At 45.0% G+C, this 27,989-nt stretch overlaps 1 protein-coding gene across 1 annotated transcript in view; it reads right to left on the bottom strand.

Annotated features, from left to right (window-relative positions):
• Positions 1-27,989, bottom strand: part of PLXNC1 (plexin C1) — a 158,664-nt gene that overhangs the window by 99,693 nt on the left and 30,982 nt on the right. Inside the window, exons 3-4 of the mRNA XM_025402584.1 lie at positions 26,375-26,509; positions 21,451-21,551 (exon numbers count right to left, since the gene is read on the bottom strand). Of these exons, the coding sequence (XP_025258369.1) occupies positions 21,451-21,551; positions 26,375-26,509 (236 nt within the window). The remainder of the gene's footprint in view (positions 1-21,450; positions 21,552-26,374; positions 26,510-27,989) is intronic.

Below are 27,989 nucleotides of genomic sequence, written 5' to 3'. Positions count from 1 at the left end.
TTTTCTGAACTCCTATAGCATTTCTTGTCGGAAGTACGTATTTTGGTATTTAATCATATGCTGCCTTGAATTACAACTTAACTGTTTCCTAAGTCTATCTCAGTTCTCCCCAAGTAAGCTCTAAGCTCCTCAAAGAAGGGAGAAGGTCTCTAATATTTCTTTAGCAAATCCCTCAGTGTCTGGCAGCATGATATGCAAATACTAGGGTTTCAATAAATATTTTTGAATGAAAAGATGAAATATGAAATCTCTATAGGTCTTTTCCATTGCTGATTTTTCTTTCTAGAGTTTTAATTCATGTCTGACTCCAACTTATGCCAAAGACACTATTTTTAAACTAAGCTAAAAGTTTGAATCTGGGGACCAAATTAGGGGGTGAGGTTTTCATTTTATTTTTTTGGAAAAAAAAGAGAAAAGAAAATATATAATGAACCTTTCATTTTTTATTCTGCATAAGGCAAAACCAAAATCTAACTATGTTAAGCAACTAAACATAAATTCCTTGTGTGTACATATATATATAAAAAAACCCCACCACCTCTGAACTCCTATTCCTTGCCTCTCACCAGTAAAAATAAAAAATGAAAAAATGAAAAGCAAACCATGGCACCAAGTATGTATAACCAGATGGCCAGCCAACAACAGTATCTTATTACTTCTCAAATATTGCAGATTATAAAATCTTCATGACAGCATATTACTCATACATTTACATTTCTTACAGAGCAGATCTTGTAGCTCCCATATTTTAGTAAACAAAGCTAGTTACTCCGAAATATTTCCTTTCGAAAGCTATCACTCTAATTCCTGCGTGTTAACAAGAGCAACGGTCAAGCGCATAAACACTTGAGCCATTGCCCTAATTAAATTAAAATCTCATTGTCACACAGGACTCTGAGCGAGGCTGATTCTTCAGTGATGCACTCTCAGATAGGCTGATATCTTAACGGCTTCATTTCAATTTCTTCAGGCCAAGAATAGGAGGAAAATTGGATTTGGATAAGAATGGACATATTCTAGAGAAACTGGTAGAGATACGTTTGCTTTCTTGACTTATTGTTACTTTTGCTCCACCCTCTACTGAGGATCTATCCCAGAGTCCTCAGACTCCCAGTCAGTATTTTATTTTTCTAGTCCTGATTTCCAGTTAGAGCTAATACTTTCATGATAAAGCCTGCAGGCAGACACAAGCCTATTTGCAAATTAGAAAACAGAATCCGCCCAAATGCAAAGATTGCCTGAAGAAAAAAAAAATCCCCCAAACCAAAAAGTTAATTTAAAAAGACTTCCCTTATGTGAAAAACACTGTACGTAGAAACAATTCAGTCAATGAAACTATTTAAGAAAGCTGTTCTTGTTAGTTTGCTATAAAATCTGCTGTAGAGCTTAATGTATTCGAGATAATACTAGAGTTTGATATTGCCGTTCAGCTATGTAAGTATGTAACCGCCCCCTCCCTCACCCCCAACAGATTAAAAAGAAAAAAAAAAAAAAAAAAACACAGTTCCAAACCTACTCTGGCCCCGAGTCATAAACAGGAAGGTCCCAGACACTTGTTTCTAAGTTCACTGTTTGAAACTTAGAAAGTCTTTCTATACAATGGGTTTGCTTCCTGGATTCTTAGAAATATGTGTAACCCATAGTATCCCTGAATAATTACCCCACCACACACTGGCATGGAGGGAATATTACTCTGTGCCAGGCACTGCTGGGAGTGTTTGCAGTTAGTTCTCACAACAACCCCGCTCTATACGGATGAAACAGAAGCTCAGAGAAGTACAGTAACATATCAAGGCCACACAGCTGCCAAGTGGCCGAAGTCTTATTTCAGAGCCCACAAACTTGGCCCCCTTGCTGCAGGCCTTCCTATAGATCCTAACCACCACTTAATAAAGGACATTCATAGTTCCTCCTGGCTTCCTGGGACCTCAACCAGTGGTTGGAGGGTGGGGCTGGGCCAGGACGAGGACACAGGGATGGGGACCCCAGAAACAGAGAAAAGAGAAGGTAAGGCAGAGACTGTAGGATGAAGAGGGTAGCAAGGATTTGGGGGAGAACAGAAGCGGGGATTCTGAGAGGCCTCTAATTTTCCTCTATCACTAGCTGTGAATACAACACAACCACACAACTAGCAAGAGGTAAAAATTCCAGGTGGCTCTGGACTTAGAAATCCATTCTACTGCCAAAAAATTTTTCTTGCAGACCATCTGTTTCTAATATAAAATGCACTTTCCCCCATAGAAATAATGTTATAAACAGTGATTAGGTTTCCAGGTTAGCCCACAAAACCTACTTATCCATAACGTAACTTTACTACTATATATTTGCAATAAAGAATAGCAGAAAACAACGAGATTGCAGCCATTTGCATTATATAGCAGTTTTCGTCTTTACTTATTTGTGTTTCTGCTCAGCTGGTAGTCTGGGAACAGTGCTCAGCTGGATCAACTTTTAAATTTATTATTACAGTATTGTATTTATACAGCATTTCTTTTTTTTTTTTTTTAATGGGCATGGCTTAAATTATTAATTGTTTTCATGCCAACATAAAGAGCAGGGAGGCCCACCTCTGAAAAGGAGCCAAAGTTTCCAAGCAGGTAAAATACCCATGGGCTGGGCTGGGGGGCCTTGAGAGGCCGACTTTATCAGGCTAGAATCTTGCAGTAAAAATTTACCACTTACTCAACCTTGAAATAGAAACTCTGAACTCAGAAATGTAACTTCTACTTCCTGCCACTCAAATTTCATCAGCATCCTCTAATCTAATTGTTCACCAAGAGCAGACAGTCCCTGAAGGAATCTGATAACTACATATCAGGTAAGTGGCTTGAATGTGGGGGTTAGTGTGAACGGTTCCAAAGATTCTACACTGATATAATATCAGAAAACTTTTAACAAGGAAACAATCCAGCTTCTCTCTCTCCCAAGAAACAGGAGACTGCATCCATGCTGGGGGAGGGCTTTGCTATAAAAGCATCTCAAGGTCTTTTGCTAAGTGATTTGAAACAGATGTCTGCATTTTTAGAGAAGGCACAGAGCCCAATGGAGGGGTCAGGTGGTCCCCAGAATCGGGGGACTTTCTTGACAATTGCCAGTCCACGAGATGAGGAAACCAAGCCTACTGAATAGAAGAGAATAGGAAGTCTGTGACAAACTAAACTTCAAATGAAAGGCCTCCAGAGTCTTTAAGAGGGGAATGCCAAAACATAAGACCAGGAAAAATTGGAAAATTGGGTCTTCATCACTGAAGCTGAAAGTCAATCTACATGATAAAATTATGCTAATAACAGAGACAATTTAGAAAATTTTTTTTAAGCAAAAACATCTAACACACCAGGCAATGTCTTTTCACATGATTTGATTCATTTATTATTCACAACAAACCTCTAAGTAGCTGCAATAATTGTCCCTGCTTCACAGATGGGGAAACTGAGGCATAGCTGGTTCCATATTGCTTTCCTAAGGTCACAGAGATAGCAAGCAGAGGAGCTGACCTACTAAGTCAGGCAGTGTAGCCTCAAAGCCTCTGGTCTCATCAGCTACCTATACTGCCTCTCAGAATAGCTAATAGTGACTGAGCCCATCTGTCTTCGTCTGTTTTGTGTTGCTATAATAGAATACCACAGACTGGGTAATTTATAAAGACAAGAAATTTATTTTTTACAGTTCCGGAGGCTGGAGAGTCCAAGGTCGAGGGGCCTGCATCTGGCGAGGGCCTTATTGCTGCATCATCCCACAGCGGGAGGTGGACGAGCAAGAGAGGGCGAGAGCATGCACATGTGAACAAGAGAAAGAGACTGGAATTTGCAGCCTGAAGCCCTTCTATGCTTGGCATTAATCCATTCACAAAGGCAGAGCCCTCATGACCTAAACACCTCTCATTAGGTCCCACCTTTCAACAGAGTTGCATTGGGGATTAAATTCCCAACACATGCTTTTCAGGTGACATTTTCAAACCATAGCACCTTCCTAGTGCCCATAGGCCAGGCATTGTTTCTGGGGACTTCTGGGAATTAACACAGTAATCCTCACAACCAGCCCATGAAGTAGGTGTTATTGTTACCACCTCCATGTCAGAGGTTGAGAAACGGAGGTGCAGAGAGGTTAGTTAGCATGGTATCTGGCACTGGCATCCATCTCTTACTACCACACCAAATTGCTCAAAAATTGTAAAGGCTTCCAGGGTAGCGACATCACAAATGCCAGCGTAATAGTAAGTAGATTCTTCCAAGACATGGCCATATAGGAAAATACAAGTTTTACTCAATTTCTCAGCATTTTTCAAACTGAACTGTGTTCCTGGAGTTGTTTTGGGTGTTAATATTAAAGTAGGCTTCTATTGCCAAGAAGCTGGGAAACACTAGTTAAATAAAATTAAACAAGTCTCTCTGCTGCAGGACTTCTCAGAGCCTTGAAGACGCCACTGTGCTTTGTAACTTTCCGAGACAAGAACGAATGATGTACCATCTTCCAGCTTTTTTGCTGAAGGATGTTCTGAGGGATAAGAAATTCGAGTCACACACATTGGGAACCGCTACCTGGTCTGGTTTAATGAGCAATAATCCACATGGCGGATCAAATTAGAAAACTTTGTGCCTATTTTGGCTAGTTTGGGTAACTCTTGTACCCAACTGATCATGGCCTATTAATTCTAAGCATCCTCTACAACCCATGCTTACCCCCCACCTCTCACCTGGGTTCCTGCAGCAGCCAAATGAGGTCTCCCCCTTCCCACTTCCTGTTTCTCTCATCAACCTCCACACCACCATCTGGGTTATTCTTATGCAAGAGCTGATGATGTTACTCCCTGCTTAAAAATCTCTCATGATACCCTTTCTCCCATACCAGACTCTCCTGTCTACATGCCTTTCAGCACCCCCAGTCTGCAACACATGTTTCCATGCTCATCTCTGACCCCGACACTGTGATCTGGCCCCTGCCTTCCTCTTCAAACTCATCCCCAGGTAGGTTTGGTTGATGAGTCTGTCGCTCTATCTAGACTGCAAGCTCCTAAAAATACCTGTCCCTGATATCTATTCCACAGTGCCTCGTGGAGAGTAGGCATTTGATAAACACATACAGGGCAAACAGGCCCGGCCCTCCCGAGCGTGTGCTATCCTCACTGCCCTGAATGCCTCTGGGCCTGCAACACTTGGTGAAATCACGTTCCTTGTTCAAGGGCTATTTCAGTGTCCTCCTCTATGATATTTGCTCAGACTCCAGGCAAAGCAGTCACTCCCTCCTCTGTGTCCCCATGACATTTACACATGTTCCTAGTCTACACAGCATACTGCATTAGTTGCTGATTGCCTGCCTGTCTCTCCAGCTACACTGTAAATCCCCCAAAGGGAAAGGACCACTTTATTCACCTTTGCACCCTCAGGGCCTAGGACCATACCTGGCATTCATTCAACAGATATGAACTGAGAGCCCATTGGATGCCAAACACTCCACTAGGCACTGCGGATATTTCAATAGATAAGCCAGTTAAGTTCCTTCTCTTATTGAGCTTATAGTCCAGAGAGGCACACAGACAAAAACCAAATAAACAGACAATCATTTAAAATAATTTCAAATTGAGGTATGTCTTCTGCAGAAACCAAAGATATAGGAGAAAGGAACCTACTTCAGACAGGCTAGTGAAGAAAGATGGCATTTCAGCTAAGCATTCAAGGACGAGAACCATGAGAGCAGTGGGAAGAGGCCTGATGCTAGTGGCTCATGCCTGTAATCCCAGCACTTTGGGAGGCCAGATCACTTGAGGCCAGGAGCTCAAGACCATCCTGGCCAACCTGGTGAAACCCTGTCTCTAATAAAAACACAAAAAATTAGCCAGGTGAGGTGGTGCATGCCTGTAATCCCAGCTACTCAGGAAACTGAGGCACGAGAATTGCTTGAACTGGAGGCAGAGCTTGCAGTGAGTCGAGATCATGCTATTGCACTCCAGCCTGGGTGACAGAGCAAGACTCTGTCTCAAAAAAAAAAAAAAAAAAATTGTAGTGGGAAGAGCATTCCAGGCAGAAGGAACAGCATGTGCAGAGTATCTGAGTGCACTTAAAGTATGGTCTCTGCAAGGAACTGATGAAATAGACCAGCTTGGCTAGAACTTAGTGAAGGAAGGGGGATAGCGGTTGTGCAGTTTGCAAGCCAGTGACCCCAAGCAAGCCATGTGCCCTCTCTGTGTCTCAGGCTCTCCATCTGCAGAAATGCAAATAATAGTTTTCACCTGATGAAGTTGGGAGAAAAATGTACATCCGTTCTAAGAGTTTACAATTATGCCTCAATAAATATTAGTTGTTATTATATTATATGGGAAAATGGAACAGAAAATATAGGCAAAAACTTGGATGACATAAGCCAAAGACAAAATGGTAGTGATGAGAAAGGGATTTGGGCAATGAGGTTGACCAGATGCCCTTTGGCATTGCTCACACACCAGCTCAATGCCCAACATGCCTTTTCTATGTAAGGAGGCAGACACAATTCAAGGCTTCTTGGAGGATTCTTAATCACAACTCTCTTTCCTCCTAAATATTAAAGGATTCTCTGGAGTCCTTTCATGCCTTGAGTACCAGCTATTAGAGCACTCTGCACGTTGTACTGAAATTATTCCCACACTCACCTGTGAGCTTCTCCACAGCAGACCCTCATACATCTTTGTTTTCCCCAGGGCCTAGTACAGGACCTGGCCCACAGCTGGCATTCAACAAAAGGTAGCTGAATTGGGTTAAGAAGGAAATTTTAAAGTGACTAAATTCTTGTCTATGTTTCAGTGATACCAGTAGAAGTCATTTCATTGATTTTTGTTCACGAGGTTGGCCTGTTCACTGGCATGGTGGAAAACCAGCCTTTGTCTTGAAACTCTGAGCTATTTAGCACACAAAAAACACATTTGCAGACTGAAACACTCACACAAAACCGGTGTGGCCTTTGCTCCTTGTGGTTCTTTTGTGGGCGATGAGTGTACTAAAAGTTGGTGTTTTCTATTTCCAAACGCAAATCACGAACTAAATAATTTAGGGGAGCTATTTAAAAAAACAACAGCTGGAAATAAAAATGTGAAAATGACACCTCTTGAGTCAGAAAGGTCTGGGTTCAAAGCTGCCCTCCTATATACTCCCTGTGTAACTGGGGGCCACATTCCTTAGCCTCTGTGGGCCTCAGTTTCCCCACCACTAAACAGGTGGCAATGATATTAAAACCCAATCCTCCTGAAAGCAGTATCAAATCCCACATTTGGCCTATCAGAAACAGTGCACCCTCCATATAGCAGAATAAAAGCATCCAAATATTTAAAAAGCAAAAAACAAAAGACTGGCAGGAAGGCTTCGAATGAAGATCTGAACATTGTGTTTGGATATGGAGGAGATGCTGGGAACAGGACAAATACTAGGTCACAGAGACAAGTGAAAACATTTGAGGAATATTTAAAGGCCAATCAATACATTCTTATGAAAGTGCATGCTGCCTGAGATAAGGTCATTTCAAAAAAAATCTATTCCATTACAACATATATTTACTAAAAGGGATGTTCTTAACGGTGCTTGTTGGAAGTCAGAGAGCATCCATTAAAGAGATGGTGCAGGTAAGTACAGCGGAGGCTGAGGTCTGAGAACATCAGTCACTAGCTCCACTAAAGAACAAACAAATCCGGCTGGGCATGGTGGCTCACGCCTGTCATCCCAGCACTTTGGGAGGCAGAAGTGGGGGGATCACGAGGTCAAGAGATTGAGACCATCCTGGCCAACATGGTGAAACCCCGTCTCATCTAAAAATACAAAAATTAGGCAAGCATAGTGGCACGCGCCTGTAGTCCCAGCTACTCGGGAGGCTGAGGCAGGACAATCACTTGAACCCGGGAGGCAGAGGTTGCAGTGAGCCGAGATCACGCCATTGCACTCCAGCCTGACAACAGAGTGAGACTCCGTCTAAACACAAAAACAAAAAACAAAAAACAAACCCTGGCTTCTAAGCATGGCGACCACTTTCCCAGTGCCAACTGTCTGGGACACCAAGGGTGGAGAGTGCCCCTTAACACTGCTATCCCCTCTTCGCCTTCTGCTTTGCAATACGTAGAACTCACAGCTCCTCCTACAGCTGAAAAAGGAGGTGGAGAATCCGCAGGACACAGGTTGACTCCCAAACCTGTTCCAGGGTTGGAAAGCTCCCCCAAATCCCTTCCAGCATTCGCAGTAACCCAGATGCATGGACTCAGCCCATGCCACGGTAATCCAGTAATTTCCCGAGGCCCAAAGAACGTATTCCTCTTCGCTCCCCACCACTTCCACCCCACAGACAGTTGTCCTACTTGCTTCTACACAATTAGTCAGCACAATGGGGTCCTCACACGAGAAGGAGGGGCCGTACCCAATTCCATTATCATTATCGCTGTCATTAGAGCCGCACTGGACCATAAAGAAGTGTCACCGCACAGACGTCAAGCTTGAGATCTGCACGAGGACACATCCCGGATTGGAAGGAAAGGAGGAAGGCTCTTCTGTCTCAAATTGTCAGCCATTCCGCTCAACAGCGCAATAGCCTATGAAGGCAGAGACCCCCAAAACTGAGTGTGCCCCTTCGGGTCTTGCCTCAGATGCCCCTTCTCACTGAGGCCTTCCAGGGCCCCCTGTTTAAATTGAGCGCTCTCTGCTTCCAACTGGCGCTCCCCATTTCCTTTCTCTGCTTTATTTTTCTTCACAGCCCTGTTTACTCTGTGACATGTTCTCTCTTTCCTCATTTATTTTTACACTGTCCATCTTCCCTCATGTCGTGCGTTAAAGAGTGCTCCCCCAAATTCATGACCATCAGAACCTCAGAATGTGACCTTATGTAGAAATAGGGTCTTTGCCGATGTAATGAGTTAAGGATGTCGAGATGAAATCATCCTGGATGTAGGGTGTCCCAGTGAATGGGAATTTTCTAGGAGAAAGGAGAGGGAGATTTGGACACACAGAAGAAGGCCATGTGAAGATCGGGGCAGAGATGGTTATCCTACCCCGAGCCAAGAAATACCAGGAGTCACCCGGAGCTGGGAGAGGTGAGGAAGGATATGCCCCTATAGCCTCCAGAGGGAGCCCAGCTCTGCTGACACCTTGATTTCAGACTTCTGGCCTCCAGAACTAGGAGAGGATAAATTTGTGTTGGTAGTAATTTGTTATGGCAGCCTTGGGAAACTAAAACACTTCACCGGAGGGAACTCCATGAGGGCAGGGATTTTTTTTTTTTTTTAATTTTTGTTTTCATTTTAAGTTCCAGGGTACATGTGCAGGATGTATAGGTTTGTTACATAGGTAAATGTGTGCCACGGTGGTTTGCGGTACCTATCAACTCATCACCTAGGTATTAAGCCCAGCATGCATTAGCTATTTATTCTAATGCTTTCCCTCCCCTGACCCTACCCCGTGACAGGGGCCTATGTGTGTTGTCCCCTCCCTGTGTCCATGTGTTCTCATTGTTCACCTCCCACCTATAAGTGAGAACACACGATATTTGGTTTTCTGTTCCTGCGTTATTTGCTGAGGATAATGGCTTCCAGCTCTATCCATTCTATCCATGTCCCCAAAAGGACCTGATCTCATTCCTTTTCATGGCTGCTCATTCCTTTTCATTCCATGGCACATATGTACCACATTTTTCTTTATCCAGTCTACCATTATGGGCATTTGGGTTGATTCCATGTCTTTGCTATTGTGAATAGTGCTGCAATGAACATGGGTGTGGAGGGATTTTGACCTGTGTTACTCACTGCTAGTGCTTAGAATCCCAGCGCTTAGGACAGTGCCTGACACATATCAGGTACTCAGCAAATACCTGTTAAATGAACGCATGGTTGCCTAAGCTTTCAAGATGGAGGGTTTTCTATGACTCAGGTGGGCCCTGAGTGCCATGTCTTTCTTATACATAGCAGTTATCACAAATGCTCCATTAGGGCCATTTGCTCCAGGCTCTCCCCTCTCTACCCACTGCCATGAGAGATCATGTCACTTGCCTGTTTCTCTTTGTTTTGCTCTAACGGCTTAGGAGCTGGAGCTGAGCCTAGAGTTGAATCCTGCTTCCACTACTTGTATAACCAGTGGTAGGCAGAATAATGGCACCCAAAGATGTCCACGTCCTAATCCCTGGAACCTGTGACTGTGTCACCTTATATGGTGTCTCAGTTCGTTTTGTGTTGCTATTACAGACTACTACTAACTGGGGAATTTATAAAGAAAAGAAATTTATTTTTTTACAGTTCTAGAGGCTGGGGAGTCCAGGGTCAAGGGGCCTGCATCTGGTGAAGGCCTTCTTGCTGCATCGTCCCATGGTGGAAGGGCAAGAAAGCACGAGAGAGAGAGAAAGAGAGTAAGAGAGAGAGAAGGGGGCCTAATGTATCATTTTATCAGGAACCCACTCCTATGATAAGTAACCCACTCCTGCAATAACTAACCCATTCCTGTGATAATGTCATTAATCCATTCATGAGGACTCTGTCCTCATGACCTAATCATGTCCGAAAGATTCCACCTCTCAACACTGTTACACTGGGGATTAAGTGTCCAATACATGAACTTTGGGGGATACATTCAAACCATAGCACATGACAAAAGGGACTCTGCAGATGTAAGTTGAGGATCTTAAAATGGGCAGATAATTTTGGATTATCTGTGTGGGCCCAATGTAATCTGATGATGCCACACTGTTGGTTTTGAAGATGCAGGAAGAGACCATGAGCCAAGGAATGCTGGCTGCTTCCAGAAGCTGGAAAAGGCAAAGAAGGGCCTCCAGGAGCACAGCCCTGACAATGCTTTGGTTTCAGCCCAGTGAAACCCATTGCAGGCTTGTGACCTCCAGAACTATAAGATCACAAGTGCATGTTGTTTTAAGCTGCCGAGTTTGTGGGAATTTGTTTCTGCAGCTGTGGGAAACTATACACAAGCTAAGGCTGTTCTCTATAAAGTGGGGATTGTAATAGTGCTTACTTCATGGGGTGCCAAGAGGACTAAATGGAACATGGCACAGAACGTGCAAGGTAGTGTCTAATGTATGATAAGCATACTCTTCTCCACCCATGCACACTGTCTCCTGGCCAGGCCTGGACTCAAGGCAGGTTTCCTGTGGAAGCGGCACCGCAGCCACCTTCTGAATGAGGAGCTGTCACATCCATCTGGACTTTTCTACTGCAAAGCCTTCTGTGACCCTGTGTTAGTCCATTTTTTGCACAGCTACGAAGAAATACCTGAGACTGGATAATTTATAAAGAAAAGGGGTTTAATTGGCTCATGATTTTATAGGCGGTATAGGAAGCATGGTAGTGTCTGCTCCTGGTGAGGGGCTCAGGAAGCTTCCAATCATGCTGGAAGCGAAGGGAGAACAGGTGTGTCACATGGCTAGGGCGGGAGCAAGAATATGAGGGGTCAGGTGCCACACTCTCTTAAACAAGCAGATCTCCTGTGAACTCAGAGTGAGAACTCACTCCCTATTGCAAGGACAGCACCAAGCCATTCATGAGGGATCTGTTCCCATGACCCGACCCCTCCCGGCAGACCCACCTCCAGTACTGGAGGTCACATTTCAACATGAGATTTGGAGGAGACAAAACATCTAAGCCATATCAGGCCCTCTCTGCTGTATATAGCTTACATCTCATGATGGCAGAACAGACTAACTCAGGCTACTGAAGAATACGGCCATAAATTACTGTGCACCATGGATTATACTGGTCAAGTTTCAGGGCAATCACAGTCCTGGTGGGAAGGGTCCCACCAGGTTAATGATAGGCCTGGGGGGCTTGAGAAAGGAGTGTCACTTCGAGAAGAACCCTCAAGACAGGAGAGCAAGATAAAAAAAGGAGCTGGGATGTGTCCACAAGCAACCCATGTAATTCTTTTCATTTGTTACTCTGAGGTGTTGGGGACAAATATGTTTAGCATTCAGATGGCAGTTTTCTCTCGTGTGTTAAAAATACCCTTCTGTTACTCCCAACCCTTCAGAAAGTTTGACAGGAAGACTGACCACAGGGCCCTGCTGTTAGGCCGAGCGAGAAATGATCTCTTTCACAATCTCATGCATGGAACAGCCGAACAGCAGCTGAAGACCTAAAAACAGCCACCAGGGGCTGCTTGAAGGTCTTCCAACTGTTAACATGGAAGAAACATGTAGAAAAATATGGAGTGAATGTGAAATTTGTACAGATAATTGAAGGACGCATACAGATACCTTATAAGCAGCATGCCTGGGGCCTTGCCTCCACCCATGTGTACCCTGTGCGGGGTGGAGTACGAAGGGATGCGAGGGTGAATGCAAGTGTGCTCTTTCCTGTAGGGCCCATTTTCTGAAGAGGACCCAGCCCTGATTCCATCGTGGCACTAAAACCAGAGCAAGTGGGGTCCCATGGATGCACTGGGAGACGTACTACCTCTCCCAACGCGGAGGTACATGAAATCGGAGAATAGCCACCAAGTAGCTGACTCAGGAAGAGATGTGACATAAACTCACTCTTTACAAAACACACCAGAGGAAAGCGACCCAGGAAGGGTGGGGTGGGAGGCCGGGAGAGCCTTGGATTAACATGGTTCATCTTCCACATTGCCAGCGGGATAATCTTTTTAAAACACAAACATGGCACTGGAAGGCCTCTGCTTAAAACCCTGTCATGAGTTCCCAGCACCCGCTAGTAAGGTCCACCCTGAGAGCCCACCCAGCACCTCCATCCACTTCCTTCCTTCTAGAGCCAGTGCATAGAACTCCGTCTGCCAGTCTCTTCACAGACCTCTTACTGCGCTGGTTCTTCTGCCTAAAATGCCTCCTGACCACTCTTACCCTGGTGAAGGTCTACCCAGGCTTCAAGGCCCAATTTTAAGGCCACCTCCTCGTTGAAGCCTTTCCCAACCTCAGGGACAAGTAATGACTGCCTCCTTAGGCTTCCACGTAATGACTACCTCCTTAGGCTTCCACCAAATGACAGTTGACACAACTTCATTGCCTACCAGGAGCCAGGCACTGGGCCTACGATGATGTACATTATGTGATTTAATTCTCTCAGCAAACCTCTGAGGCAGGTACTATTATTATTATGATTTTTGAGACAAGGTCTCGTTCTGTCACCCAGGCTGGAGTGCAGTGGTATAATCACAGCTCACTGAAGCCTCAGCCTCCTATGTTCAAATAATCCTCCCACCTCAGCCTCCCGAGTAGCTGGGACCACAGGTGCACGCCACCACACCCAGCTAATTTTTGTATTTTTTGTAGAGACAGGGTTTCACCATGTTGCCCAGGCTGGTCTTGAACTCCTGGGTTCAAGCAATCCACCCACCTCGTCCTCCCAAAGTGCCTGTAATCCCAGGATTATATGCCTGTAATCCCAGCACTTTTTGCAATACCTGACCAATTATAAATGCCACTTTATAGAGGAGGAGAAGTGGCAGAGATAAGACACTGGCAGGTCACACAAAGCCCAGATTCTATCCAAAGCAAAATGCATTTGGGACCTGATATGGTTTGGATTTGTGTCCCCACCCAAATCTCATGTTCAATTGTAATCCTCAATGTTGGAGGTGGGGCCTGGTGAAAGGTGATTGGATCATGAGGGTGGATCCTTCATGAATGGTTTAGCACCGTCTCCTCAGTGCTGTTTTAATGATGGTAAGTGAGTTCTCTTGAGATCTGGTTGTTTAAAAGTGTGTGGCACCTCCCCCACCCCCCTTTCCTCCTGCTTCAGCCATGTAAGACATGCCCTGCTTTCCCTTCACCTTCTGCCATGATTGTAAGTTTCCTGAGGCCTCCCCAGAAGCTGAGCAGATGCCAGCATCATGCTTCCTGTACAGCCAGCAGAACCATGAGCCAACTAACCTCCTTCCTTTATAAATTACCCAGTCTCAGGTATTTCCTTATAGAAGTGCAAAAACAGACTAACACAAGACCTTTCCTCTGTCCTCATAGGCTGTCCTGCCCATGTTGCCAGCGTGGAAGTCAGCCCCCTGCATTTCCCATGCAGCCCAAACAGGCCACTCCTTCTACACTCCCTACTCAGTAACCGACACCTCTGTCCATCTGGTCACTTCAGCCACATGCCCGCACTCCTTCCTCTGTAATCTCAACACCAGCTTCAGTGCGATAACTCACCCCAGTGAACACTCCGAGACTCAGCGCTGGTGTCTCTCAGAAGCCCTCCCACATTTGACTCAGGTGCCCATCTTCTGGGGTCTAACCTGGTGCCTAGCCCAGTGCCTGGGACACAGGAGGAATCAAGTGTATGCGTGGGTATCACTTGTTTGTTTTCTTCATGAAGACTGAGATCAAAGGAGAAAGGATACATCTTCCAGAAAAACAGTGGCCACCTTGAGATTTTATTTTTCATTTTATGGCCCTATTTTTAGTGTGTCAGACTCAAAGGGGAATCCAATTAATCACTAAGCCCTGTCAATTCTATCTTCCAAATAGCTCTCTAATCCACCCACTTCCTTCCCACACCACTACTATCACTCTAATTCAGTTCCTGGTCTCTTGCTGGTTTATAGCCACCTTCTAACTGATCTGCCAGCTCTTCTCAGTCCCCTCCGGTCCACCTTGCACCCCAGAGTTCTCGTTCTAAAACACTCATCTGATCTGGTCACACTTTTAATTAAAGCCCTGCAATGGCTCCCCAAGGTCCTTCCAACAAAATTCAAATTCTTTAATGTGACTTGCAGGACCTTCCCTTCATCTGCCTCTGCCTATCTTGACACCCTCATCTCCCAGCACCCCCCAGCTCTCCTGTATGCTCGTCCACACTGAGCTTCAGGCCAAGCTCGCCTGGCCTTTGTACAGCCTGATCCCTACACCACCTTCCCCTGCCTCATCTTTACCTAGCTGATATCCCCCTACCCTTCAGGTTCAGATTAGATATCCCTTCCTCCAGGAAGCCTTCCTTGACCTGTTAAGTTTGGGTTAGGTATTTCTTATGTGCCTCCATGAAACCCTACAGTTCCCCCATGCTAGCCCTTATGACACTCTATTCATTCATCTCCTTTACTTATTGATAAGAGTGGATTATTGTTCCCAATTCTTCAATCCATCCTGTACTAGAATGACACACCCACACTACCTTTTTACCAGGTCACTTTGCAGAATCTTCCACTAGAGTAGGTGGAATATATTTCCCTACTCCATGGATATTGGGCTTGGCCATGCAGCTTGCTTTATCAATGGAATATTGGTCAGCATGATGTGAGCCAGGGCTTAGAGTATGTTGTCTAGTTTAGCTTGGTCTCTCATGCTACTTCTATCTACCTTAAGAAGAGCATGTACAGAATGAAAAACATGGGAAACAGACCTGAACTCAACTTTCAGCTTGACATTGACCCCACCTTTCTTCCCATAGCTAACAGGCTGACCCATGAGCAAGAAAAACAAATGTAAATAAATCTTTGCTCTTTTAGACCACTAAGGATTTGGGGGTTGTTTGTTATACAGCATTACTAGAGCAGAAACCTAGCTGATACACATTATATCCCTCATTAGATTGCAAGCTCTATACAGACAAGAAAAAACTGTACCCAGAGCACTGAGCATAGCACTTAGCACACTGTTGTGCTTAAAAAATATTTGTGATTGGATGTAGGATTGAATGAATGAATGTTGGCCACTGATAAGTCTGCCTTCCCAGCTAGCATGCAAGTTCCTTAAAGCCAAGAATGGCATCCGATTTATCTCAATACCACCTAGCTATCTTATGCCCCAGATCAGACTCTCATTAGGTGTTCAATAAATATTTGTTGAAATTAAATAATTTTGGATTTTATGGGCTGGCTTGGGAGTCAATCCTTAATTTATGACATTGTTTCTATGGGAAAATGCATTCTGCATGCCAAACAAACTTGCAAATGAACTTTTGGAACCTCACCCGTTCATTGGTTCAGGATTGCCAGTTTTGTGGAAATTCGTAACTGAACACATGTGCTATGCTTTGCAATATGGGAGAAACTGAGAAACTGCTTCCAAACCCAAGATATTCAGCCTGCAAAAATTCACTTTCCACCCACACAGACAAATTCAGCACAGGTTGGATCTGAGGTTCCAACAATAAAATACTAGACTTTTTAGAGCTCATTGTTTATCTAATTGCTTTTTATCTGCTTATACTGGATGCCGGGTTTTTTTTTTGTTTTTTTTTTTTTTGAGACGGAGTCTCACTCTGTCACTCAGGCTGGATCTTGGCTCACTGCAACCTCCGCCTCCTGGGTTCAAGTGATTCTCCTGCCTCAGCCTCCCGTGTTGCTGAGATTAACAGGCATGCACCACCACACCTGGCTAATTTTTGTATTTTTAGTAGAGACGGGGTTTCACCATGTTGGTCAGGCTGGTCTCAAACTCCTGATCTCAGGTGATCCACCTGCCTTAGCCCCCCAAAGTGTTGGGATTACAGGCATGAGCCACCATGCCCGGCCTGGATGCCTATTCTTAACATGGGATCAGAAGGAAGTGAAGATAGTTTTCTTGCCTCTCCCTACCATTCCACTTTCTAGATATGCATGCAAGAAAACTCAACCTTCTCAACAGAGAAAATAAATTATTTTTCTAAATAAATCCATGACATTTAAAATAAACACAGTGGGATGCTCTACCATCGTAAGAAAACATCCCCCTTTAGAATTCCTAATTTTGAATGGTACGGGGAGCTTCACATGAGTCACAGATCTGAGACTTAGTTTCATTTCATTGCAGGCCACAACCCAGGCTGTCTGAAACCAAGTGATCTGACGTGGCTGTGAGGCACCATCGCTCCATGACTTCAGAATGTCTTATAAGACTTAAGGCACAAGTCTCAACCCGCCATTGGTAGAGTTGACCAATCACTTAGTCTATCTCATTCATTTAACTTACGTTTTTTTGAGCACATTTCAATAAAGAGAGGTAGAGAAGTAAGGTCATTCCTAATAGCGATGGGCCATGAAGAAAATAAAACAGTAATGTCACTGTGAGTAAGGGGAGGATATTGAAGACTGGGTAGGCAGGTGCAGAGAGATGAGTGCTCTAGGACCAGATAGTCAAGAAAGAGTCTGCCATAGAAAGATGTGGGGAAGAATGCACTAGACTGAGGAAACAGCACATGCAAAGGCCCCAGGGCAGGAACATGCTTAGCATAGTCTTAATTCAGGATGTCTGGGGTTGAGTAAACAAAGGAGAGAATGGCATGAGAGGTCAGAGAAGTGGTGGAAGGCCAGATCATAGAAAGCCTGGTATGCAGGTCCTGGCAGCAAGGGAGTCAGACTGAGTTCTAAGATGGAAAGCCAGGGGAGGGTATTAAGCTGGGGAGTGACATAATCTGATTTGGATTTTAAATGAATCACTTTTCTTGGAGAGCACTGGGATAGGGGTGAGGGAGCAAGAGCAGAAGGAGGCTTTTGGCTGTGCATGGTGGCCCACGTCTCTAATCCTAACACTTTGGGAGGCCCAGGAAGGAGGATTGCTTGAGCTCAGGAGTTCAAGACCAGCCTGGGCAACATGGTGAAACCCTGTCTCTACAAAATACAAAAAAAAAAAAACAACAAACAAAACAAAACTGGGCGTGGTGGTGCACACCTGTGGTCCCAACTACTTGGGAGACTGCAGTGGAAGGAACACCTGAGCCTGGGGAGGTCAGGTTGTAGTGAGCTGTGATTGTACCACTGCACTCCAGCCTGGGTGACAGGATGAGACCCTGTCTCAAAACAAACAAACAAACAAAGACTATAACTCACAGCCAGTTATCAACAGAAGCCCCCATGTCTTCAACCTCTTCTCAGATTGTTCCTTTCACCTTCTCAATATTACTGAAACCAGCTCTCCCTCGAGGTCACAGCTTCCCCAGGCCCCTCTCAAGGTCTGGCTGCTTCCTCTCCCTCATCTAGGTGTCCTACTTGTGTCTTGCAGCCTCTTCTGGAATATCCTTCTTCTCTCTTTCCAACACTTCCTCCCCAGCTTCGAAGCCCATGCTGTCAGCTCAAACCACCCCAGGTCCCTCCTCATTGTGATCATTACAGACCACTCCAGCCCTGGTCACTTCCCTTCGTTCCTTGAATATGTAGCTCCTCAATCTCTTGGTGACCACGATTTCCACACGGATGACGGAGCCATTTAGTACTCTGGTAACCACCTCAGTTCCTTGACCCCTCTCTGCCAATGATCTTGACAATCATATGGCAGACCCTGTCATTGCCAATAACGCCACCCATCCATGACCTCAATATCAAGCCCCCACAGTCCAATAATTCCCCTTTCCAATTCCCTAGTTCCAACAATTTTTTTTTTTTTTTGAAACAGGGTCTCACTTTGTCATCCAAGCTAGAAAGTAGAGGTGTCATCTCAGCTCACTGCAACTTCTGTCTCAGGGACTTAAGCAAACCTCCCACCTTAACCTCCCGAGTAGCTGGGACCACAAGCACATACCACCACACCCAGCTAATGTTTGTATTTTTTGTAGAGATGGGGTCTTTGCCATGTTGCCCAGGCTGGTCTCAAACTCTTGGCCTCAAGGGATCCACCCACTTTGGCCTCCCAAAAAGCTGGGATTACAGGTGTGAGTCACCGTGCCTGCCCCTAACAATCTTTAAACTCAACCTCAACTTCCAACATAGACCCTACCACCTTTTCATGTCCCTACCCCCATCAGGTCCTTACCTCCCTCCTTAGAGCCCAACTGCCATCATTATATGAATCAACATCCACGTCAATATCATCATCCATTCTTTACATGCTCCCTCAGCACCCTGGCCACTCTCTCCCTTCTTGATATATTTTCTGGCAAAGCCCCCAAACTGGCTAGAGCTAACTTTTCTGAGTCTACAGCTATACCACCAGAGCTGAATGCAGCTTGAGAAAGACAAAACCATGCTTACGGCTTTCACTTTAAACACAAGACCACCAACCTCAAGTGGGCCCTAATGCTGCCTGGCAACTATTCTATATTTCTCTACTCTGTTCTCTCTCCCAGTCTTCCAGTCCACTCCTTCTCTCTCTTTTCTCCTCAAACCTCCAGTGCTTCCTCCCCAACCTCACTCTCAATGGCCTTAGGCCACTGAAAATAATGTGAGCAATAGGAGAAGACAAAACACAGGGCTCTGCCACCTCCCCATGCTCAGGCCCAGATTCCCTACCTTCCCTCCTATCACTGAGGGTGAGGGGCCAGTGCTCCTGTCTGAGGCTGGCCTCCCTGCTGGCACACCAAGTCATATTGTCTTCCACCTGCTGAAAGACAACAGTCCACAACCCTTCTCTCTCCTGTATCATCCATTTCTCCTTCTCTTCTGGAATTTTCCCAACAGCGCAGACATGCACTGTTATTTCATGCATCTTAAAAAGACAAAACAGGATGGGTGCAGTGGCTCACGCCTGTAATCCCAGCACTTTGGGAGGCTGAGGTGGGCAGATCACCTGAGGTCAGGAGTTCGAGACCAGCCTGGCCAACATGGTGAAACCCCATCTCTACTAAAAATACAAAAATTAGTTGGGTGTGGTGGCACATGCCAGTAATCCCAGCTACTCGGGAGGCTGAGGCAGGAGAATCGGCTTGAACCTGGGAGGTGGAGGTTGCAGTGAGCCGAGATCATGCCACTGCACTCCAGCCTGGGAGACATAGCCAGAGTCCGTCTCAAAAAAAAAAAGAAAAAGAAAAAGAAAAAATTCTTTGGACTCTACTTACTCTTCCAGTGTTTGCTTCATTTTTTCAGCTGTCTTTCTCAGTAAAGCTTCTCTAAGCTGTCCCTGCTTAAGGTCTTATTTTCCCATTGTCTCTAGTGGATTTAGCGCCACTCCTAACAATGGCATTCCCAGCAGTCACCCACTGTCACCTGCTAAGTGCAATGGATCCATTCTTTTCTTCTCCTGCTTGACCTCTCAGCCGAATCTGACCCAGTGGATCGCTTCCTCCTCCTTTCTTTCCTTGGCTTCCAGGAGACCACCCTCTCCAGTTTTTCCTCTTCCCCTTCTGACTGCTCCCTCCTTATTTCTTGTTCTGTTTCCCCTCCTTCTCCCCAACCCCTAAACACCACAGCCCCTCAATGCTCAGTTCTCAAACTTCTCTCCTCAATCAACACTCACTCCTTCGTCTGGTCTTACGGCTTCTCTGAGTACCATCTAAAATCCACCAACTCCCAAATTCATATCACCAGCTTGGACATCTCCCACAGGCTCCAGAGCTGAGCTTGTTAATACGTTAGCTGCTAGCTCCATGTGGCTATTTAATCACCACCATCGTCGCCGCCATTATCGAATTGACTCCTGTACACAGCTCTACAAATACAGACAGGGGTGCTACATAAATGAATGGATCTAAAAGATTATGGCAAGACTGCTCAGTGAGTGTGCAACAAATAAATCCCATTCGTGATCAGTGAATTATTCATGAGCATTTTTCTGGCCCTTGCTTCGTTTGTCTGCCAGTGACTCTGACGGAAACAGCCCGGTAAGGAAGCGTAGCAAATGGCAGGGGCAATTATTCCTCTTGCTGCAGCTCGAATTGTGCCTTCCCCCATGAACTCTTAATTAATTCCATCCCCATATTTTTGGTTTGTTTCCTAAACCTCTTGCTTGTATTGCATTTCCCCCTCTCCCTTCATTTCTCTTGGCTGCCTCACCGTTCAGTCCCCAATTCTCTTCCTCCTCTTTTCTAGTCCCAAACTGTCCCCTGGTTCAGCCTTCAGCATCTCTCCACCTGCTCTGCTCTTTCTTATCCTTTTCACCTTTAAAAACTGAAAGCACCAAACTGACAGACACTGTTATGGGTTTTTTTTCGTTCTCTCTCTCTCTCTCTCTCTCTCTCTCCCGCCTGAGCTGCAGCGAAGGCTCTCTCCTCCTTTGCTTCTCCGGCAAGAGCCCCAGTACTGGGTTGCCATGGCGACGGCGAATCCAACCAGGCCGGGCCCAGGGACGCTAGGAAACTGCCATGGCGGGGAAGCTGCTCCGAGTCGCCCCTGAGCCTAGATGGGTCGTGAACATCGTCATTCCAGACCAGGCTGGGCAGATTCTGCCCGGAGACTGAGATTGTACATCAGGCCCACAGCTGCGCGGCGCATTAGGAGACGGCGCCATCAATAACGAGGCTTCTGCGGAGCGAACAGAATACATGACATGATGGGGATTCAACGGAAAAATTTTCAAACATCTCTATTCTTTTATCTTCTCGGAGGGGGGACCTTTTGCCTCTCTCTTGAGTCTTGGAGAACTCTGGAGAAAGTAAAAACCAAATCTGCCTGCTCTCGCCCGTTCTCCTGAAGGCCGCACACCTGCCCCTCCCGCCCTCAGCCTGGGGAGCCCCCCGGTCCAGTGATTGCATAGCACGGACGCGGCTGGAAACATCTTGGAGAATTCATTAGGACTGCACAACGAGATTTTAGTCGAGGAAGAGATCAGTTCCCTCAGGTCACTGCAATGGATCGTTAAAGTAGGGCAACAAGTGTTCTGCCGCATGACACTTTTTCGAAAATGCGAGTTGGTGAGAAAGAATTCAGGAGATACCTTTGTAGTGGATGGCACCAACCGCAGTGAGGGTCTGTGGCTGTTAAACACTCCGAACAGGATTTGTGTTTACTGCAGTTTGCAACACGAATTCTCCTCACCTAAAAAGAAAGAGGACAGTGGTTCAGACAGAATGATAAGCAACAGCAGCAAAACTACAACACCTTATCTAATGAAAGGCCAAAAAGAGCCTATTTATCAACTTGCACTCAAAACACCTTCATATTGGCACTGGGCAGTGGGTCTCAAGTTCTAGGACATGAAGTCCTTGTATGGAAATCACCTGGGGAGCTTTTGACAGTGCATATTCCCAGGCCTCTGCCCCAGAGACTCACTAAGTCTGGGGGCGGAGCCCAGGAATGTGTATTTTTTTCATTTAAAATATTTTTTTCTTAAAGACACAGGGTCTCACTATGTTGCCCAGGCTGGTTTTGAACTTCTGGGCTCAAGTGCTCCTCCCATCTCAGCCTCCCAAAAGTGCTGAGATTGCAGGCATGCACCACTGTGTCTGGCCAGGAATCTGTATTTTAAGAGCTCTCTCAGGTGAGTCTGACATGCAGTTGGGTTTCCGATCTGCTAATGATGATTTCCATAGGGATCATGGAATCAGGTTGCCTGGTTTTCATACAGAGACAGTCCATGTGTGGCCAATGGCATTTTGGAAATGAGCATTAGGGAACAGCAAAGGCTCTGTCCCAGGAGTGTCAGCAGGAGGTTGGCACTCAATGTGGAAATGAGGAGGACCAGGGACCAGGCCCTCCCACACCCCTGCCAGGGGCAGTGCCGTGACCTCAGCTCCTGGCTTGCTTTGCTCACACCCCTCCAGTGGAGTTGAAGATAAAAGAAACAGGGGGAATAGTCAAATCACTTCCCTGTCCCTAGAGCTGCCTCTTGCTGTTGTCAGGAAACAGCAGCCCACAAAGAGGGCACCCCAGCTGGGCAGGCCCAGACATCTAGGCAGCCAGTCAGAGCCTCCAAGTAGGGCGGTCAGAGGCAGGGAGTAGCTGAGCATCACACAGAGCATTTTCTGCAGGCAAAAACCACACAGCAGGTAGTAAGGGAACTTGTGGAACTCATTATGCCAGGAAGTTGCACAAGCTATAGTATAAATAACCTCTTTAGCAGGTTAGAGAAATAAAGAGTTGTAGAAGGGAGCTCTCTATTTTCCTCTATTTTGTGAGGAAAACAGGGACTATCCTGAGGTGGATCCTTCAGTTCCAAGTTGACTTCATGGAGGATAACCATGCCCTTCCATTTCATAGTCCCCAACACTGCTGACAGATGCAGCCAGCAGCCCATGATCCTGAGCCAGAATTAACCAGAATGGAGGAAAGTATTTCCTGGTAGTTCACAAATGCCTCTGTAACACTGACGGATTTTAATAGTGTCACGCAATCTCTCTAACCTTGTTTCCTCATCTGTAAAATGGATCACGACTTCATGGGGTTATTATGAACCACTGTCTGACAGGTACTAAATGTTCAATAAGTATTGGTTACTGCTATTATGTAAGAAAAGGGTTCCATGATCCAGCAAACATGAAACCTTAGACTGAAAAAGCGAAACAGGTTTCCTTAGCACAGGGATTCTGAGAGCCTTTGAATATGCTGAGCCCCACATATACTATTCCCCACATACACATATACTATTCCAGGAGGGGTGTAGTAAGTAACAGCTGGTCATGGGACCACTTTTGCTCAGAGCATTCTGTGGAATATGGGTCTCCAGAACATTCTCTGAGAACTATTACTCAGTGTATTTAAACACACAAATATAACTCTGTATAAGAGGGAGGACACTGACCGGGCACGGTGGCTCACACCTGTAATCCCAGCACTTTGGGAGCCTGAGGTGGGAGGATCACTTCAGGCCTGGAGTTCAAGACCAGTCTGACCAACCCTGTCTCTACTAAAGATACAAAACTTAGCTGGGCATAGTGGTGGGCGCCAGTAATCCCAGCTAGTCGAGAGGCTGAGGCAGGAGAATCGCTTGAACTCAGGAGGTAGAGGTTGCAGTGAGCCGAGATCACACCACTGCACTCCAACCTGGGTGACAGAGTGAGACTCTGTTTCAAAAAAAAAAAAAAAAAAAAAAAAAGAGAGAGAGATGGCCAGGCAAGGTGGCTCATGCCTGTAATCTCAGCACTTTGGGAGGCCAAGGTGGGTGGATCACCTGAGGTCAGGAGTTCGAGACCAGCCTGACCAGTATGGTGAAACCCCGTCTCTATTAAAACAAACAAACAAACAAAAATTAGCCAGGCATGGTAGTGTGTGACTGTAGTTCCAGTTAATAGGGAGGCTGAGACGGGAGAATTGCTCAAACCCGTGGAGGCGGAGGTTGCAGTGAGCTGAGATTGTGCCACTGTACTCCAGCCTGGGTGACAGAGCAAGACTCCATCTCAAAAAAAAAAAAAAAAAAGAAAGAGAGAGAGAGGGGACACTAAAAATACATTAGACCTGCTCTCTAATTTAATAACAGACCGTAATGACTATTCCACATAAATGCACACATCTCCATATGATTATTTTTAGCGGCCCCGTATCATACCATTTCATGGATATGCCATAGCTTATTAGTTTGGCTGTTCTTATCTCCCCAACAGCCTAGGAAAGAGCCTTCCTTGGGCTTTGTCTCTTACAGAGTTCAAATAATAGGATCTCTAGCAGTAATCCTCAGTGAAGAATGCAGGGCTAACCAGCTTTGATGCCCAATCAAAAACTCTCCCTAGGACTTCAGGCTTTGAATGACCAGAGGCTAGAACTTTTTGCTTTCTAGAAAGTGGGAACCCATCAACTACTGGTGGCTTTTCACAGTGGTTCCCAGCCTAGGGTCCTGAGTTCTAGGGTTCCATTACTATCCATGAAGGAAGTAATGGGGGCTTATGAGCTATTTGCAATATTTCAAAAAACTGAATGGAAAAACATGCACGGATTAAGCAAGATATCAAATTTCTTTGCTTTGGGTTGAAATTTTATCAGCTCCATGTGGGAGCGCAGTCAGGACTCTGACCAGCAGTTTTGAGATGCCCTTGATAAATAAACCCTGGGAATGGGAACCGTTACTTAATATGTGCAGTTTGTTGGGTAGACAAAGGTCTTTCAAAGATGGGATCCCCAGGGAAGACACATAATACAAAGTGTCTGAATGGTGAAGCAAATTGGCATAGGAGATTCTACATGGTGAAGGACTGGTTTACAAGCTCTGTGGGAAGATGTGGCCATCTCAATGCGCTCATTTTGATACAACTGACTTTTCAATGTGCAAAGAACGATATCATCTTTATAAGAATACCAGAAACTACAAATTGCTTGGACATCTTATCTGTGACTCAAAAAGCACATGTAGATGGCTGTCATTGCTATTCTTCTTAGAATGACTGAAAGAAAAAGAATGGAAAACCAGGGGTGGGCTGAGAGTATCTGTTACATCCATTATAGAATTATGTAAGTCTCAATTACCTTCTTTGCACTTTCCATGTTCAAATGGTCATGGGTCAAAACCACTGAGCCAGGGAATGTCCAGTTTTCACAAATTTTGGATTTAATACCATGTATCACGGGGTTTAGAATCAGGGTTGAGTTTTTGTCTTAGCCCTGCAAAGGCTAACCTACAAATATATACATACATATCTATCTATATATATAGATATATAGATATTCTTTAACAAGTTATTTAACCTCTCCAAGTCTTAGATTCTTCATATAAAACAAGGGTAACTATCTCATTAAATTAAAAACACATTTCTTTTTCTTCTTCTTCTTCTTTTTTTCTTTTTTGAGACAGAGTCTCACTCTGTTGCCCAGGCTGGGGTGCAGTGGTGATGTCAGCTCACTACAACCTCCACCTCCTGGTTTCAAGCGATTCTTGTCCTTCAGCCTCCCAAGTAGCTGGGATTATAGGCATGCACCACCACACCCAGCTAATTGTTTGTATTTTTAGTGGAGATGGGTTTTCATCATGTTGCCCAGGGTGGTCTTGAACTTCTGAACTCAGGTGATCTCCGCCTTGGCTTCCCAAAGTGCTAGGATTATAGGCGTGAGCCACCATGCCCAGCCTTTTTTTTTTTTTTTTTTCTTTTTTTTTGTGTGAGGCGGTGTCTTGCTCTGTCACCCAGGCTAGGGTACAGTGGTTTGATCATGGCTCACTGCAGCCTTAAACTCCAGGCCTCAAGGGATCCTCCCACCTCAGCCTCCCAAAGTGCTGGGATAACAGGCATGAGCCACTATGCGCAGTCAGTAACACATTTCATTAACACTGTTTTCTACACTTGTGTGTATGTGTATGTACATAATTCTGTGCATCTAGACAGAGATCGTGCAAAGAACAGTGACTAATACATAGTAGAGACTCACTAACAATTAGTTTCTTTTCTCCTTCCCTTGGCGAAATCACTTGGTAAAGATGAAGGAAATATAAAAATATATTACTTTTATTTCAGTAAGCAGAAGGGAAAGAAAAGCCAAAACAGCAAGATAAATGAAGAGGGGGAGGGTTAGTACCATATATTTCCTGGTTCATGAATGTGTATGAGACTGTGGCCTGATATTAACCCCAAATTCCAAAGCCAGTCCCATTGGGTAGATTCATAAATGCATCTAACCATTCAGTGCCCACACAATAAATGTGTAAATTCAGTTACCTTGCTGATTATGTGCCCATTTGCAAGCACACCCTCCTCTGAAAACCTTAGCACTGGAAATATAGCCAATAATAAAATTGTCTAAATAGATAATATTTCTTGCTTACTTACTGACAGTCAGTAAGGTTTTTAATTCCGTGCCTGTGAACCACTGCGGGTCTCCTCGAAGCCTAGGGCACTGCTTAAACTCTGTAGTCCAAAGTAAAAGCTTTGCTACTAGATAATGACATCGATTAAACCATTTTTATTCATAAATCAGAAGCAATAACTAGTATTTCTACCTACCTCTTTCCCAGCTGTTAGATAAATGTAGATATTCTTCACAGGATGAGGAACAAGTTTGTAGAAAACAGGTGTCTCTTCTTTAATTTCATAGATAACCTCTGGACAATTTGAAGTCAAATTCTCACCAAGAATAACCTATTTTTTTTTTTCAAAAAGAGAAACATGATTTCTATTTAATACTTCTTTTCTTTTTTTTTGAGACGGAGTCTCGCTCTGTCACCAGGCTGGAGTGTAGTGGCACGATCTTGGCTCACTGCAACCTCTGCCTCCCAAGTTCAAGCGATTCCACTGCCTCAGCCTCCCGAGTAGCTGGGACTATAGACGCACTTCGCCCGGTTAATTTTTTTAGTAGAGATGGGGTTTCACTATGTTGGCCAGGATGGTCTCAATCTCCTGACCTTGTGATCCACCCGCCTCGGCCTCCCAAAGTGCTCGATAACAGGTGTGAGCCACCGCACCCAGCCTCTATTCAATACTTTGAATAGCGGGGTGGCGAAAATTGTAGCTTAATCATAAAGCTACATCCTTTTTCACTCACTACAAATACCGCCTAAGGTACCATGCTCCTTAATCAACCCTCCCACATCTCAGTCCTCAACAAGGCTGGTAATAACAAGCAGAGTATTTCTTCTTTTGTAAGGGCAAAGGCATAAAAAATGAACAAACAAAAAAAGCCGCTCTTCAGGGCTCGGGTAGTATCCTCATATGTGGAAGCTGGCTGACCACAATTTCTGACCATGTCTGGCCCTATAGGAAGCCACAAGTGACAGCTTCATTAGTGCTGTCTCAAGAGAGACTGGAAATTAAAGGAAGTAGCTCCCACATGTATTTGCACAGGATACTCTGATCGTCATACCGTTAGAAGTGACCCAGATTAACATGGCAGATACAGACAAGTAGGTTTGTGTTCACATATAAAATATACACAAGTGTGACTCAGTACTCAATGGTTTTGAAATTGGACACACCTGAGCTTCATCCATCTTCAGTCAACAAACATCTACCAAACACCCATTAAGCACCCAGCACTGTTCTGGGTGTTTGAAAAACGTCAGTGAACAAAATGGGGAAGGGAGAGCTCCTGACCTCATAGAACTTACATTCTTGTGTGTGTGTGGTGGGGTGAGTAACTTAAAAAGAAAAAAGTAAATTACAAAATATAGTGGGGTTAGGGGTTAAGAGAATATTATGTTCAGGGTAGGTGTCACTGAAAAGGTGGTATTTATTCAGACTTGCAGGAGATGAGTTATTTTCATACTCGAATGAAACATGTTCTTAAAAGCAGCCCTGCCAGTGCAAAGAAACTAAAATGGGAGGAGGCCAGAGTGGCTTCAGTGGAGAGAGGTAGAGGAGTGAACAATAAGATAGTAAGATAACAGGGGAAGGATAATCAAGGATCTTGTGGGCCTGTGTAAAAAACCTGCCTTTTACTGTAGATGAGAGAGAGGAGGCCATGGTCATGAGTCGAGGAGCAAGAGGAGATGGTGAGAAGGCAGGGTTTGAAGCATGCGTATGAAGACCCATCAGGAGACTCTAATCCTATAGTGCTAGAGAAGTACAATGGTGGCTTAAGCTTGGGTTTGCATCCTGCCTCCATCCTTTAAGTAGCTGCACT

This window comes from Theropithecus gelada, chromosome 11 (assembly GCF_003255815.1).
Source record: "Theropithecus gelada isolate Dixy chromosome 11, Tgel_1.0, whole genome shotgun sequence".
NCBI classification, from domain to species: domain Eukaryota; kingdom Metazoa; phylum Chordata; class Mammalia; order Primates; family Cercopithecidae; genus Theropithecus; species Theropithecus gelada.
Note: the sequence above shows the minus strand (reverse complement) of the source record. Positions and strands in the feature narration are given on the sequence as shown.